We start from the raw sequence: 15,571 nt of genomic DNA on the forward strand, positions 1-15,571 counted from the left end.
AAATAAGCTACTTAATTGTAAGATTATGAATTTTTCTCTCAGAGTAACATATTCCTAAAGGTAAGAATCAGAAGACAATATAGGGAAGATCAAAATTAACTTTGTAATAAGGAGATATGTGCATAATGCATGCATTTGAAACTCTCAAAGGAAAAAAATGGACCAACACGAATGAACAACTTCACACACTCTAAACACGTGTTGTGAGTGTGTTCGAATGCGTTTGTGATCGTAGCAAAATTACATTTATACACCCACACTCGCAAGAGAGGTGAAGCCCACACATATAACCAGACAAACAAACAATTACAAACCCCCACTCACTGTCACTGGGGTCTCTTGTAAGTCTGGATTTGTAAGTGTTTATGTGTTGACAGTGTAGTGCTAGCAAAGTTGCCACTTGCCAACATGAAAGGACGGAAGGAGTAAAGTAAGCAAAATATAGGGACTAGTGGACTGCAAACTAAAAACAGCTCCACAACCACAACATCCAAAAAATTGTAAAAGGAGTTATTCGGGATCCATAGCTGTTCAATCTTGTGGTTTACAAGAGAGGGGGTCACACAAGACATATGCGATAGGACCATGAAGTTCCAACACAATTCACGTTACATAAAACCCATAGTCCATGAAACGTACTATCATAAAACGTACGCTTCAGCCATGCATCCAATCGTAAGACGTACTATCATATGGTCAAGTTAATTACATCTATGTACTCATTGTGAGGGACATATGGCGGTAAGCTCATCAAGATGGCGGTCCATGATCAAGGAAACAGATTCAAGGAATGTTGCTTCGCTCGTTCCAGGGAGCACCGCTTCTTTTGCTTCTCGAACAATATGCTCAATCACAGATTCCTTCTTTAGTGTTTCCCTGCACATGATGCTTCCAATGGCAAAGGGAGTGAGCCCTCTTCCTGCGCCTTTCTTCAGAAGCATGGTGGAAATGCTAAGGGTGCGAGCGCACTCAAGTGGTAGGTCCCATCCGTGAAACTTCAGAAGCTCAATATCTTGCTCTGCATCCAACGATTTTATGTAGTCAAGGGTGTCAGAGGAGTAAGGTTGGTGTGCTTGAGGCCAATAGAGCCAGTCGAATGTGCAATCTTCAAACTGCAATGAGGAGATCAAGAAATATGCGTGAGAGAGAGAGAGAGAGAGAGAGAGAGAGAGAGAGAGAGAGAGAGAGAGAGAGAGAGAGAGAGAGAGAGAGAGATCAACAGTGAAGGCCTAAAGTTGGGTAGAAAAGGTTCATGTACTGATGTAATGCAAAACCTTAAGATAAATGGACTGCTAATCAATTCAATCTCATTGAACACCAGCGAAATGATTTCACGGATTTTTTCTGATAGGATGATGCATGACATGTACCTGAAAATCATTTGGTTTAAATTTTAGTTGTACAGCTGATAAATAACTACAATTGTCGTAAAATGCAACAGAATAACCTGCCAGTTGAAACACCTATGATGGAATAGAATAGCATTAAGATTAGTACTAAATGAAGTGAACAGTAAAAGAAGGAAAAAAAAAACTTACGTTCTCGGGCAGGCAGTAACCATGATCAATTGGTATAAGCACAATCCGACCTTCTTCACCGTATTTCTGAACCAAAATATTGCCGGCATGTCTATCTGCATTTGCCAACCTGATATCCAGAACAGATACCTTGTGAACCTCATCCACAGGGAAAGCACGAGGACCCATGTCCTCGCAACTACCACAATTCTTCACAAACATCTGCAGTGACCCAATTTTTATGTTCCCAGATGTACACTCGTATCCTTTTGGGTAATTGAATCCTCGGTGCAAGCACTTGATCATAGTCGTCGGGGGAACCCCAGAAAACCCATTGTCCTCATTGCTAAAAGAGCGGGGTCCACTCCTTGGGTGATCCAATATGTATGCCGCAACTTCTCTCAAAGCCCCTTCACCTACTCTAGTGCCCTTCTTCAAACCTTCCCCATCTATTGACAGTGGTAGCCCCCTAGGGTTATTCACAGCCATGGGCTCCTCGTCTATTGGCTTAAAAACAGAGATATATTCCAGACCTATTGAATCTTGCATCAAATAAGCACCCCCTGATCCCTCTGAAGACCTTATAGGTTGGTTACCATGTTCTAACCCATCAAAGGTAGATTTAATTAGCTGCTTAATAACTAGTGGCAAATCGATTTTGGGGTTAACAATTAAGGGTTCCAAAACAAAATCCCGTTGAAGTGGCTTAGCTACAATCTCTTTTTCCCCATCTAGCACGCTACCCTCAATCTCATCCAACTTCAATGCCACAATTAAAACCTCAAAATCCTTCCCCACGGGTTTAGCCCTAACTTTTGCTGACTTACGGATCACCAAGAGGAGAACCGCATCATCACTTTTGCAAATATCATCTATAAGTCTCTGATCTTCAAGCTCCTCACCATCACAGGTTAACTCTTGACCTTCTAGATCAAGAAAACCTTTCCCTTTCTTAGCAAGTTGTTGCTTCACATAGCCTATGTTTCTCTTTCTCTCAATGTGGAATTCCAATTCCTTCCCAGAAGTGGTACGAACAGTAATAGCTCGAAGATCAGAGAGACGCACGATGAGATGTAAAACATTTCCTTCGGTGACTCCATAGTCCCGGACAAAGGAATCTTTTCTAGCCAGTTCTTTGCCTTCAAACACCAGTTTTTGTTTCCCAGTGAAAAATCCTCTGTGGAACTGAATCCTAAGCTTAACAGAAGCTATTGAATCTGATTCCAAAATGCGCATTGGAATCACAGACCCGGCAACAGTTAGGTATATCCAGATTGACTCCCTCGACCAGGGGTCGTGTTGGCCGGAGACATGGCCAGAGAAATTCAAAGACTCTTCATAAACTGGACTAAGAGCAACACGGGCGATCGACATTGTATCACAAGAAGTTCAGGACCCTTGCACCCTACAAAACAAACTACAGCATTGTAAACTGAAGACTTGCTGAAAACCACAACAATAATCATATGATACACCTCCCAAAAATCAAAAAGCAGAACAATACGAACTAGATCCAATAGTGAGTCATAGGCTAAAACCTTGAATTCAGAGGTTTTTGCTAAAATGTGAACAGACCCAAATCCAAGATTTCAAGAAAAAGCCTTCAAGACAAAACATTTTAGAGTTTCCACCAGTAAAGAGAAAGATAAATGAGTTGCCTGACCCAAAACCCTTAACGAAGAGCAACAAAACATCACAAAGACTACGGATCTTCTTGAGTCAATCTTAATTTAACTTCTTGCAGAAATGTGAACAGACCCAATTCAAGAAAACTAAGAAATTGCTTCAATAGACGAGCCAAAAGTTTCCCCACGCCATTAGATAGAGAAATGAAGCATTATTAACAGCAAGAAAGTATCACATACTAGGTTTTTCTAGAGTCAAATGCTAAATTGACACCAACGATCAAAGCTTTCAATGAAGACTCGAATCCAAACGCACAAACATCAACAATGACATGTGAATTAGGGCATAATACTTCTGCTTTTGAAGATCAAAATTGTGGGATCACGTACAAGAAAGTCAGACAGAAGGCATGGGGAAATGACAACTTTAATTTTCGAATGAGAGAGAAAAAAGTTTGCAATCTTACCGAACAGTGAGCAATGGGAAATTGAAGCTACGATCGGAGCAGAGATTATCATCAGATGGGTCGATCAGGGAAATCTACCCGAAATCCATGTTTCTCTCTCGTCAGGAGCTGTGACGTACGTCCCAAGTTCCAGAAGTTTGTAGAGAGAGAGAGTGAGTGATGAGTGAGGAGGGAGAAAAGGATTTGGATTTTTTCCTCCTTCGACTCTATCAAGGTTTGTAAGTATTTATAGGCTATACGTGGACTATTGACGGCTTATGGGACACTTTTTTGACGCCGTTAGTAGTGGACACCGTAGACCCGACAAACAGCCGAAAGAGAAGGGTGCCTTAAATACCCCGTCGATATTCAGATATTTACGAATGAACATTTACACAAATACTAATGGGAAATGATTTTGTCACTCCTTTTTTGTTAACGTCACTCCCCTGCAAGTGTATTTTTGGCAGAAGAATGACGTTAACAAAAAAAAAAAGAGGCAAAATCAGCAGCCATACTAATATATATATTTATAATGCTATCGTACAAGTAGAAGAAGAGGAGTTTGGGTGCCAATTATTTTTGAAGTTTGGAATTCTACATTTTAGATTATAGATTTTTATTAATTTATTATAATAATTTATGAACGCATTTTGATATACGTGCAGAATATATTTTTGTAAAAGAGTGATGTGATAAAATATTATGAGAATTTGAAAAGTTCTTCTAGAAGTACTTTGGAAATGTACATTATCTAGTTTACTTTTATAATTCATCATTTTAAAAACTGATCTCAAACACTCTATAGAGAAATATGGATAATGCAGAATGCAATCGATGGTGCCCAAAAAAGACCTAACAACTCAAGCAGTTTGGTTTAACGATTGTGAAATATGATTTCAAGTTTCAATTAACAAAATACTATAATACTCTTCATAGTATTATGTAACAAGTCCTACTAAAATCTTGACAAAAATTATCACAACAAACATTCTATCACAAATGAGTCCACAGTTTTAGTTTGAAAAAATATACGATATGAGTACTAGCTATTAAGTTAATCGAAGTCATTTTATTTTATTTTATAATCAGATGTTCGAGCTAATTTGCGCACATCTCGAATCATCCAAGTAGCAATGTTAACAATAGGGTCATGAAAGTCAAGCGGAGAATCTATTAGCAAGAGCACTAGTTTTTTTTTTTTGAAAGGCTGTGAGAGCACTAGTTTATCGGTGTCATGTAAATAATGGGGCGACTATTCGCAGCCCCGGTATTTTCTCCCTTAGCCCGGTAAAAATTTTCAATTATACTCGACAGTTAATTACCGAAATTGAGATACATTTTCAGTATACAATTACCGAAATATAATATTTTTTTCAATAGCTATTTACCGAAAATGTATGTTCGACAGTTGTTTACCGAAGGTTGAACATATTTTCGACATGTAGTTACTGAAATATAATCTTGTTTTCAACATCTATTTACCGAGATGTTATGTATGATTTTCAACAACTATTTACCGAAATGTAGAGGGCTAAGGGAGAAAATACAGGGCTGCGAATAGTCGCTCCCGTAAATAAAGCATGCAAATAATTTTCCCAAATAAATTATTGCATGAAAATACAGTAATGTCTTTCTCTTTCAGGGGTGCGAAGGATATTATGGTAATTGTGGGCTGTGGCCTGTGGGGTAGAGAGAATGACGTGGCAAGCAATTTCCGGATACGCAAATAAAGTAAAGGTTATGTAACGGGGATATGTAACGGACGGCAGTTCTACAAAGGAGAGATGACGTGTTAAATCAGCTTATTAATTACTACTTGGCTACCAAGACAATTTTCTACACATTTTAATGTTAATGTCAATTATACTCCACTAATGACTACTATAAATTTGCATCACTCCGCGAATCACGTTTTGCCACGTCAATGGAGAGAGAAGTTGCTCCTCCAATACCAATCATTTGCTTTTCACGTGACTTGAAATTCTTGAATAAAAATAGCGTAACCGGTCATATGCATTTGAATTTTGGAGGTGGAAAGGAAATAGAAAACTCAAAGAATATAAAAGTGTTGAATTTTGAATTTGGATTTAGTTAAAGAGTATTTTGTTGCTAGGCTACGAAAATGAGTAGAAAAAATAAGAAGTATTTTATACCTATTTCATAGTAGAGCTTCTGTTTTGTGGATTGCGTTTTCATCTTTTCATGTCAGAATTATCAAGACGCACAAGCTGAATCTCTTAATATAAATACTCCAAAAATATTAGGAATACGGAGTATATAATTTTTTTCATCTATGCTATATTTTTTATTTTGGATATGTAAAGTGAAAGAAATATTGAAGGAATGGAACTGTATTGGTACATATGGGTTTTGCTTTTGGCAATTGGACACAAAATTGGATTTTCTTGAGAACTAATCATTTTCTTCTCATTTTTCTATTTAACTTATTTTCTTTTCCCATCACAAGTTCACTTCTTCCGTAACTCATTGATTCAATCCTTTTCCTTTGATAACTCGGCATCCGGCCTAATACGCTCATTAATCCGTGGTTCAAACCACCGTCACTAGCGGATGTTCAATTAAAATCGGACCAAAGAATCAACTTATTCATTTTTGTTTCTTTCATTTAAGTGTTATTACGTAAAAAAAAGCCCTCGGAGTCCGTTAAAGGGTGCACAACTCTAGATGGATATCCCTAAAAGAACTCACTCGCAGAAAGTTGGCAGAAATTTGTGATTTCAAGGACATTTTTTTGGATCACTAAAGTTCTGTGGTTTGATACAAAATCATCTGGTATTGGATCAGAGCAGGTTTAAATACTTCAAAAACAGGTATAAAGTTCATTGAAAAGGATGCATTGCATTCTGTCAGCTGAATTTGAGTACATCAATGAAGAAAAGGGCCACTTCACATGAATTTGTGTGTATGTGTGTGTGAATTTGTGCAGCTTCAAATCCTTGAATCAGGCCAAGCACATGACATGCATTCTAAGGAGATTGAAACAAGTAGATAGATATGATTCATGTGGAGGCATGTGGACCTAACTCCCATCACAAAACTCATTAATTCAGCAATTTCATCGCCTTTACAAAAACTTCTGCTATGAAAATACCAAAACCAAACCGAGCCTTATATCCCAATCAATTGGGGTCAGCTATTGAAAATACAGACCTATATTTCTAGTTGCAATTCTGCAACTTCTTCCTAACAAATGAAAAGAACATATATCACTACCCTCAATGCACCAATGCTTGAACAGTAGTACAAAACTTTGACTCTCATTGTTTCAGAAGAACGAAATGTTTTTAAAGAAGACATTTATTCACTTCTGATCTCCTCAATTCTGTTGGGAGAAAACAATTCTGATTCTTCTGATTCGGATCTTGCAACAAAGCTGGGAAATCTTAAGCTCAAGTCCCTGAACAGAACACAAAGGAAAACATAAAATTGTAGTTAGTTAATAACAACTGTGGGATGTACAATCTAAAAATAATAGTAAAACGATGCTCATAAAGCAAATTTTGTGCAGAAAATACATATAGAAGGATGTGGCAGCGACCAGAGATCTACCTTTTTGGCTAACATTCATAAGCTTGGATTCCAAACGGGTGATCAATGCAAATATGCCACTCGGTATGAATTTTTGATATACATATATTTTTTGTTTAAATGGCATTACCCATGTAACACATGCCTTGGATAACCATGAAGACCATGAACCACTTGATTCAAAACCTGTACAGTCTGGGCAACCTTAGTCTCAAATTTGTTGATCAAGAAATTTTGGTAGATATATGGTATTGATCTTGTTAAATTGGTAATAACATGCAGCGTGCAAATATGGAGTTCAATCAAGAATTATGGAAAAAGAAATGCAATGAATCACCATGCGAAACCCAAATTACAAGTAAACTAAGGGTCAGTTTGTTTGAAACTAAAACACAGGCGAAATGCACTTATTTCTACTAGACATTGCAAATTTAAATCAGTGATATGAACTTCTACTGGATTATGCTATGTGGTATATACTCACTTCAAATAAGGAAGAGTCATGTTCTTGATAAGAGAGGGATTTTTTGAGACGTATTCTTTCCACTCTTCTTTATCAATCTTTCCATCGTCATTTATATCTGCTTCTTTAAATGTCTGAGGAAACGACCAACAATTTGTTAACCTCCAAAGAAAACACAAGTAGCACCGATGATACCAAATAGGTAAGGTATGATAGAGGCACCTTATCGACAATCAATTCAAGAAGATCATCTGAAAGAATTAGCTCGGATTCATGCAAAAACGCCAACACCATTTCCTTCAACTGTCAAGTGTAACGAAATTACTACTCTCCGATGGAGCAGTTCTAAAGATGAAGAATTATTATACTCCATGTTTCCCAACATAACAAATTTTTTAAGGACACATAATTCAGCCAATAACTATCTTAAACCATATACCAAGTGTTATGAACTGAGTTCTTTTAACAAGAAATCACAGGAAAGTAACAGCAAATAGCCTGCAAAAATTTTTACTTCTCAAATAAATGCAGATAAATGGTTTGGAAATCTTGCCTCTTCTCGCTCAATGTTCCCAGTTTGTCGAAGATCATACAATTTAAATGCAACTGCGCAAAGAATTCTCGCAGAGTTAGAAGTAGAAATGGACTCAATGAATTAACCAAAAAATCGTTAATGGTGAATTTGGATCTTATTACAGGCATTATAGGTTTGGTATACGATAATATTATCACTTGCTTCTTACATTCAGTTTTGACTGCTACAGGTGCATTTGGGTGAAAGATACCCAATGAACGAACAAATTCCCCAAACTCAATTACCCCATTGTGTTTGACATCAAACAAATCAAATACCTGCATAACCATCACAAAAATAAAAGTAAAATACATCTACCAATAACAATTTATGTCAAATCTCAAAATCTTTAGTAAACTTGATGAACCAGAAGAACTCAAAACGTACCCTATCTGCGAATAGATTTTTCGTTTTTCTGCTCTTTAAGAGTGCAAGCTGGAACTCTTCCTGGGAGCATGAAAAGATTACAGAAAAATTCCTTGGATAACTTTATTAACTTGAAATAAGGATTGGATTATTGGAAGTTATGGCAATATTATATGGCATACTGTAACGACTCTTATACCTTGTGAATAAGCCCATCATCTATAATAGAGCTGCTTAATTTTTTGAATAGTTCATACAAGGCCTCGACTTCACCCACTGTGACTGCCAAAACCACTGTAATGCTTATGTGCCACAACGATGGAAAATATTGGGATATTTCATATGCTGGGAACTGATAATCTAAAACATGATGATCGACTCGATTCCATGATTATAAACATGAGAAGTGGTTGTTTCATGATGCACTACTAATATATGGACCCCTACATTCCATTTACCATAGGAATGAATGCAACTGGACTTGCTTCTTGTGTATCTTTCCTTATCGAGAAAAGTGTGATTGTTCATAGTGCGAAATGTACCAAATTGAGAACATGAAATTTTACTCACAAGGCGTTTCAGCAGCAAGAATGGTATGCTTCTCCTCGAACCCAGGATGCCGTTTGGTTTTTGAGTAGAGGCAACCCATTATAACAAAGAGAGATTTGCTGACAATGAATGAATTCGTACCAACGGATATATGGTAAAAGCTCCACTACCTATCAATAAAAAAAAAAGATTAATTACTCTTATACATGTTTATTACATGTTTGAGACCAATTTGATCAACCTCAATGGGGAAAAAATAAAAGAAAAGGAAAATAAGCATCTAAGAAGTACAATACTTCTGAACAGTTGGCGTGTCAAGTCAAACATCATCTAACCACCAAACCACACAATAAAAGAAAAAATGTACCAATGTGTTACTTTAAACTATGTTGGGTGTTGACATCCGTGAATACCATATAGCTTTTACTATATTGTTCCTAACCTTTACCTCCGTCAACTTCTTGTTAAAAGGATACTTAAATAATGGATGGAGGAATACGTGTCAACATATACATGCATGTTGGACATACTATATTGAAGAAGGGTTTATTACCAATCCTCATTGTTGGTCCGCGAAAATGTATGTTTCAATAGTTAATCGTGCATGCAATCAGACATAGCGTCACAATATATGAGGTATCGATCGATACGTATCCAGAATCAAGTGTCGCTTGTCATAGATTCCTACGAATATTCAGCTGAAAAAGAACAATTCAGAATAGCATATTCGGCCGTACATGTAGAGCATCAACCATGAACCATAGAAAAACAGATACGTATCGGGAGCCGACTGATACGCATATAACTTTATTTCTATTGATATATCCTAGTATAACTGTACCATAGAGCTATTAAGATGTAAGAATCAATATATAAAACCTTACGTGAAAACTTTATTTTAAGAAACTATTTCTTTTGCTATCTAGGAGTTTGACCAATCAAACGGAGCCTATATAATAACGCTATGAGAAGAAAGAGAAAGAACAAGTAACAAGGATGAGGCAATCTCAAACGATGTGTCAGAAAGAACAGTTCGGAGATATATAATCCAGCATATTGAAAGATGAAATCAAATGGCCGTAAAATCATAGTCAGAAGTCCAAAGAACCTTAAGCTTCGTTACTTGCTTCTGCCAAAAAGCACAACTAGTTGGCCGTGATTCCAATGATATGAGTCCATGCTATCTCTTCACCTGCTAATCAGAGCCGTCAAATCCCACGGCTGAACCCGTCCCCATTTGCATTGTTTTTGGCCCCTGAGTAGAAAATGGAGACATTGCCAGAAAGCAGGTGCACAAATTTTGACATAAGGAAAACTATATACTTTTACTGTTAAGCTGCAACAAACACACCTAAATGCAGAGCTTTTGCAAGCATAAGTAAACAGGGCTCAGGGAATGAGAGAAGGTATCTGTTAGGCTGCAACAAACACGCCCAAAATGCAGAGCTTTTGCAAGCATAATTAAATAGGGCTCAGGGATTGAGAGAAGGTAACAGAATATAGGGATCTGCAGTATGAGGAGAAATTATTGAGGCAAAACTTTCCACGACCACGCATTCACGTAGGGTCCACAATTAGGTGTGTAGGACTCATATAATGTGGAGTTGTGGAGACTGTCACGTGGTGGTGCTCTAAAACCCAAATAATTACTCACAATATGACGTGAAATTTGAGGTCCTAGACTACTTTATCAAAGAATTCAGCCAAAATTGCTCTTACACATGTGTAAATTACATCAACAAATTGCGATAAGGAAAGAGAAAGAAACTGTTCATCAAACAATTTATAATAACCAAAACCTTTTGCAAGTGTATACATGTCAAACTTTCCGGTACATAACACAGCAGAAAAACTCACGACAAATAAGAGAGGGGCTTGACACAAACACAATCTTCAAAATGCCTCCAAGAATAAAACTCATTCAGCGGTCAGGTCCTAGAGTTCTTACAGGACAGATGGTCTTGGACCACTCGATAATTTCTCTCATGAATCAGAATCACCTGACTCAGCTGCTGAGGTTTGGTATGCACACTCCACCATCTGGGGTCTGTTGTTCTTTCCATATCCTCCCAGTAACTCTCAGCTTCAGCTCCTTCCTGTCCCCACCAGAGAAGAAAAGCGCCATGTTTCGCTGTATAATGAGACCATCGTGGCTATCTCTAACTTTCCGGTGGCCATCTCTGACGCTCCGTGGGGTGCCTTCCCATGTGAGCTTCCTCCCATTTGCCCCAACTTCTAGACTGTAGGTGTAATTGCGGGCGTCATTTTCATCACCCATAAAACGGAGGAACGCCATGTAGACAGGAGCCATGCCCAGCTGGAATGCTTCAAAGTGAAGGCAGAAGTATTGGCCAAAACAGTGGAAAACCTGAGGAAAGAAGCAGGAGATTCAGAACAGTTGATCTACTTAAAGCATACTGATATAGGCATTAAAGGCGACAGTAAAAAAGTCTACAAGCTAATCTTCTTAGATAAAATCAAAATACAATCAGGTTACTTCTCTTTCCAAACAGAATATCAGTCAATTAAAATACATCTTCGCATACGATACTTAAGATGTATCCAATCACAATAAGACCAAACACATCCAATCACAATAAGACCAAACACATCCCAACTAGCAAAAGAGAACTACTAGATCAGGCTAGACTACTACACAGAGCAGGTTTTCCCCCGATCAGAGGCCTTATTTGTTCCCTCCGTATTCTGTAATCTGTATCCTGTAGCTTTTGAAGGATGTGATTGAGCATTCTTTGGGTTGAAATTGTTGAGAAAGAGAGAGAGAGCACGAAAGATGTAAATAACATTCGGTATTAAGATTCTGTACACAAACCCCTGGATGCTGCCAAAAGAAATCCCATTGTCTCCTCTGGGGATGAACCATCCGCTACATCTCACACTAAATGATTGCAAAACCAAAAGAAATTGACACACTAGAAAGTAGAAACAGTTTGGCTGCAAATTACGAAGCCTTCACTGGGAAGTTGAAACAAAGCTCATCATTTGATTCTTACAGTACTATCCTACTAGAAAACCAAGTTAGAGATGAAAAGCAACAAACACTTACTGTTAGCATCCAAGTAGCATTTTCTACTTCACGGGGATTGGACTTCACATACCGATGATTGAATGTGCATCCTGTGTGCATATCTACCTTGTGGTCATCTTTCAGATGGGAAACCAGAAAAGGAATATCCCCCGTAATAGAGCACTCTGAACCAGCATATGGGCAGTTGTATGGTCTGAAGTTGCAAACTGCCTCATGCTTGAGTTTGCTGTAATACGGGAATATCTCCGGGCACCCCAAAGAATAATGCTTGCAAGGGAGTTCAAGGGATTCAGCTACCTTCTCCAGTGCTAGGCACCTAATGTCACCAAGCTCTTGCCTACAAGTCGGGCAGCGGTTATGCACCCTTGTTTTACAGGTGGAACACAGAGTATGCCCATTGTGACACTGCAATGAAACAAAAATCTAGAGTACTAAGAACACTAAATTATTTTTCTCCATACAGCCAAAGTAACATCACCATCCAATTCATAATCCCCACATCCCAGAAAAAAAGTTTAATTTGGTGCAACAACAGCACACTCAATTGAAACAAAGTAACAGAGGGAGAAATAAAAGACCAAATACAGTTTTGCAAGGCAAATAGAAGATATTTGGATTTGAAAAAATCTATCAAACAATCAGCATCCACAGCTAAAAATAGCAGTGAAAGAACAAATCTGAGAGAATAATACTCAGAAACAAATGTAATTGTAGGCCTGTATTTTTCGACCTTAAGCTCTTGTCGATTTGCTTGAGATTAACAAGTGTATATGGTTTAGGCATGTAGAACCAAAACACTCAATGCATTCTCCTGTTACATCCACAACTAGTAATCAAAACCAAAAGATCAAGCTAACCAATCAATATGAAGGATCCATATATACCTCCGAAATTCAATATCAGATTTCTAACCACCTCAATCTGTCGAGTACCCTCTCTGACCGCCTCATTGCCACTTGTCCCATATCCAACCACCACATTCACCGCATTGGCTTACGTCCTAATCCCCCACCTCACCAATATTAGTAGCCTTCTTCCACTATCTCGATGTCTGCCCCTTGGCAATCATAGATGGTGCATGCGGACTCCTATCCCACAACCAAGGCATCTATACGTCATATTGTCTAGGAGCAGCTATTTGAGAGAGTGGAAAGAGGAAAACCGTGGGGATTGGAATGGGAGTCATTGAGGCGAATGTGGTGGTTGGAATGGGATCTAAGAAGGCCAATAAAACACCAACCCTTTCAATACTTTTCAGACAATGAACATTTTTCGGTCGATGAATAATCTTATTCTTCTACTGGAAGAATTCTGGATTTTGAAGTCTACAACAAATTGGATTTTCGATGGTGACTGCAACACCAGGTTCTATCACCTGCCCCCCTTAACCCCCCACCAGCACAGAAATAGAATTACTGCACTCAAAAACACTGATGACCATACCGATGTTTGACTTAGGGGATATTGAGCCATTCATTTTCAACCGTTAAACCAGTCTTTTAACCACGAAAGACAGCTGTAAAACAAGAATAGCTACTAGTTCCCTCGCTTTCCCTTCTATCCCTTTCTAATAGAAGTTGAGCAAGTTTTGTGGACCTTTATAGAAATTGCCAGGGCCTGATGGCCTTCACCTAAGGTTCCTCCAGCATAACCGATCCAGTGCATCTCTGTCTCTTTAGAGTGGTTGTGGAGGCTACACCAACGAAAAGAGAAGATCCAGATAGTCATAAAAACCTTCTTTGCCTCATTCCCAAGGTTACACTGATACTGTCCATCATATAGCAGGTTCACGCACAATGAAACTCCATCCATTTTCAGGCTGATTAAATGGATTCCTCCATCAGACAGAGTTTAAGCTTAACGCAGATGGTCCCATGAAAAAAGAAAAACGCAGGCAGAGCCATTGGAGAAGGGATCCTCAGAGAGAGAGAGAGAGAGAGAGAGAGGCACGGGGTTGCTCGATTGCATCAAAAGACAAATGCACCTCATGAGTAGCTGTAGAATTGTGGACTCTTAGGGATGGCTTGCAGCTCGCTAAGTCAAAGAAAAACATCGAATTTAGTAAGTGGAGGTGGATGCAACCATCAAACTAAGCAATACGGTTGACGATTGCACGTACCAAATGGAGGAGATAGGAGTGACAGTGCTTAAGCAAACCTACTTGTATAAAGGCAAACCTCTGTGCTGATTCCTTCAGCAAATTTTGCTCCAAAACATGCTGAAGGAATCATTTATCTATAGATATTCCTACTTGTATCATATATAAATCAATATCAATACTATGGACGATGCTAGAGGGTTTTCATTCGCATGAGGTTTGTATGAATATTACATATTTCTTCTCTTTTCAAAACCACTTCTTTAACCCAAAAAAAACAGCCGACGCAGGAGGGTGCTCGACCCAACCTAATCTTGCAACACGAAATTCATTCAAATCAATCTCTTCAACCCCGAGAACATCATTCCTCCACCCAAAAAACGATAATATGTACTACGGAAGCGAAAACTTTAAAAAGAATGCATTTCTTATCACAAAAAGTCAAACTTTTTTTTATAAATTAAAAGAACTCATTAATATTTAGCAACTACAGGCAAAAAGTTAGAATTTTTCTCCAAAAAATTCATTACTATTTATGAGCCAGACAATTTTTGGGACGAGGTGGGACGTATATACGCGCGCGTGTAATGTATATGCGGCCGTTCGGGCGTGTATGTATACGGGTCATTTGTGCATATAAATCTATATACATCTGTACAAGATTGACCTAGAAAAATCGAAACGGACCTGATGGATTGGAGGGTACATAGAATTGGTGCAAACAGGGCATTCGAGCAATTCATGAACGCTGGTGGCGGGAGCAATTCCAGACGGAGGCTTCGACGAAGACAACTGATTATTAGGATTGTGATGATGATGGTGGGACCGGATCTCTTCATCTTCCAGGCCACCCGGAGAGGATATGCACTCAATGTTATCTATATCCATTACAAATCTATAGAATTTTGATGGATTCCGTCAATTTTCTAGGGCTTCCCTTTGGTTTCTTCTTTCTCGTGGATTCGATTGGAGAAAGAAGAACCATAAGAAGTTGGAATGAAAATGGGAAGAGAGAGAGAGGGAGAGATCGATTGTGAAGAATCAAACAACCCTCGCTCCCTCCCTCTCTCTCCTCTCTCTTCCGAATTCCAATGGGGAGGGAGATACAAGGATGATCGCCGTAATTTTTCAAAATGGATCGAAATCCAACGGTGGTTAGAAAATCCGTCCGTTTAATCCGTTTTTTTCCTGTACAATTCAATTGTTTCTAGCCGCGCCCGCGAGTAGTTACTGAGTGGTTCAGGACTCTGGTCCAAGTCTCCGTTCCCCTAAAGTTTTTAATTTTTAAATATTTATTTTTTATTTTACGAGATATATTATTCTCTCACAATA

At 38.4% G+C, this 15,571-nt stretch overlaps 3 protein-coding genes across 7 annotated transcripts; all 3 read right to left on the minus strand.

Moving 5' to 3' along the window:
* Positions 1 to 498: 498 nt before the first annotated feature.
* On the minus strand, positions 499 to 3,811 carry LOC131301430 (phosphatidylinositol 4-kinase gamma 3-like). 3 transcript variants are annotated; one of them, XM_058327728.1, is made up of 3 exons: positions 3,610 to 3,811; positions 1,539 to 2,922; positions 499 to 1,112 (listed from the first exon to the last, which is right to left on the minus strand). In XM_058327728.1, the coding sequence occupies exons 2-3, from the start codon at positions 2,889 to 2,891 to the stop codon at positions 720 to 722; spliced, it is 1,746 nt and encodes a 581-aa protein (XP_058183711.1). In that variant the 5' UTR covers positions 2,892 to 2,922; positions 3,610 to 3,811; the 3' UTR covers positions 499 to 719. The 3 variants fall into 3 exon arrangements, with proteins under 3 accessions (XP_058183711.1, XP_058183710.1, XP_058183712.1); XM_058327727.1 differs by having other exon boundaries at positions 1,539 to 2,934; positions 3,610 to 3,808; XM_058327729.1 differs by having other exon boundaries at positions 872 to 1,018; positions 1,539 to 2,934; positions 3,610 to 3,808.
* A 2,824-nt stretch (positions 3,812 to 6,635) lies between these two features.
* LOC131301421 (calcineurin B-like protein 4) lies at positions 6,636 to 9,247 on the minus strand. Its single transcript, XM_058327715.1, has 8 exons — positions 9,114 to 9,247; positions 8,743 to 8,825; positions 8,565 to 8,624; positions 8,347 to 8,455; positions 8,157 to 8,209; positions 7,826 to 7,906; positions 7,625 to 7,737; positions 6,636 to 7,009 (listed from the first exon to the last, which is right to left on the minus strand). The coding sequence occupies exons 1-8, from the start codon at positions 9,190 to 9,192 to the stop codon at positions 6,910 to 6,912; spliced, it is 678 nt and encodes a 225-aa protein (XP_058183698.1). The 5' UTR covers positions 9,193 to 9,247; the 3' UTR covers positions 6,636 to 6,909.
* A 959-nt stretch (positions 9,248 to 10,206) lies between these two features.
* Positions 10,207 to 15,408, minus strand: LOC131301420 (E3 ubiquitin-protein ligase SINAT3-like). 3 transcript variants are annotated; one of them, XM_058327713.1, is made up of 5 exons: positions 14,927 to 15,043; positions 13,738 to 14,175; positions 12,160 to 12,546; positions 11,093 to 11,460; positions 10,207 to 10,347 (listed from the first exon to the last, which is right to left on the minus strand). In XM_058327713.1, exons 2-4 carry the CDS (start codon positions 13,951 to 13,953, stop codon positions 11,098 to 11,100), a joined length of 966 nt encoding a protein of 321 aa, XP_058183696.1. In that variant the 5' UTR covers positions 13,954 to 14,175; positions 14,927 to 15,043; the 3' UTR covers positions 10,207 to 10,347; positions 11,093 to 11,097. The 3 variants fall into 3 exon arrangements, with proteins under 3 accessions (XP_058183696.1, XP_058183695.1, XP_058183697.1); XM_058327712.1 differs by lacking the exon at positions 10,207 to 10,347 and having other exon boundaries at positions 10,861 to 11,460; positions 14,927 to 15,041; XM_058327714.1 differs by lacking the exons at positions 10,207 to 10,347; positions 13,738 to 14,175 and having other exon boundaries at positions 10,861 to 11,460; positions 14,927 to 15,408.
* Positions 15,409 to 15,571: the final 163 nt, after the last annotated feature.

The sequence above is a fragment of the Rhododendron vialii genome, chromosome 9a (assembly GCF_030253575.1).
Source record: "Rhododendron vialii isolate Sample 1 chromosome 9a, ASM3025357v1".
Lineage (NCBI taxonomy): Eukaryota > Viridiplantae > Streptophyta > Magnoliopsida > Ericales > Ericaceae > Rhododendron > Rhododendron vialii.

Excerpts from the sequence above, each read along its gene's own strand:
- LOC131301430 (XM_058327728.1), bottom strand. The coding sequence starts at position 2,891 with ATGTCGATCGCCCGTGTTGCTCTTAGTCCAGTTTATGAAGAGTCTTTG. Across the intron at positions 1,113-1,538 it reads GTTACTGCCTGCCCGAGAAC|TTTGAAGATTGCACATTCGA; the intron begins GTAAGTTTTTTT and ends TCCTCATTGCAG.
- LOC131301421 (XM_058327715.1), bottom strand. The coding sequence starts at position 9,192 with ATGGGTTGCCTCTACTCAAAAACCAAACGGCATCCTGGGTTCGAGGAG. Across the intron at positions 8,456-8,564 it reads AAAATCTATTCGCAGATAGG|GTATTTGATTTGTTTGATGT; the intron begins GTACGTTTTGAG and ends ATGGTTATGCAG. Across the intron at positions 7,010-7,624 it reads ATGACTCTTCCTTATTTGAA|GGACTTGAGCTTAAGATTTC; the intron begins GTGAGTATATAC and ends TGTTCTGTTCAG.
- LOC131301420 (XM_058327713.1), bottom strand. The coding sequence starts at position 13,953 with ATGGATGGAGTTTCATTGTGCGTGAACCTGCTATATGATGGACAGTAT. Across the intron at positions 12,547-13,737 it reads CCCTGGCAATTTCTATAAAG|TGTCACAATGGGCATACTCT; the intron begins GTCCACAAAACT and ends GTTTCATTGCAG. Across the intron at positions 11,461-12,159 it reads ATGCTACTTGGATGCTAACA|GTTTTCCACTGTTTTGGCCA; the intron begins GTAAGTGTTTGT and ends TTCTTTCCTCAG.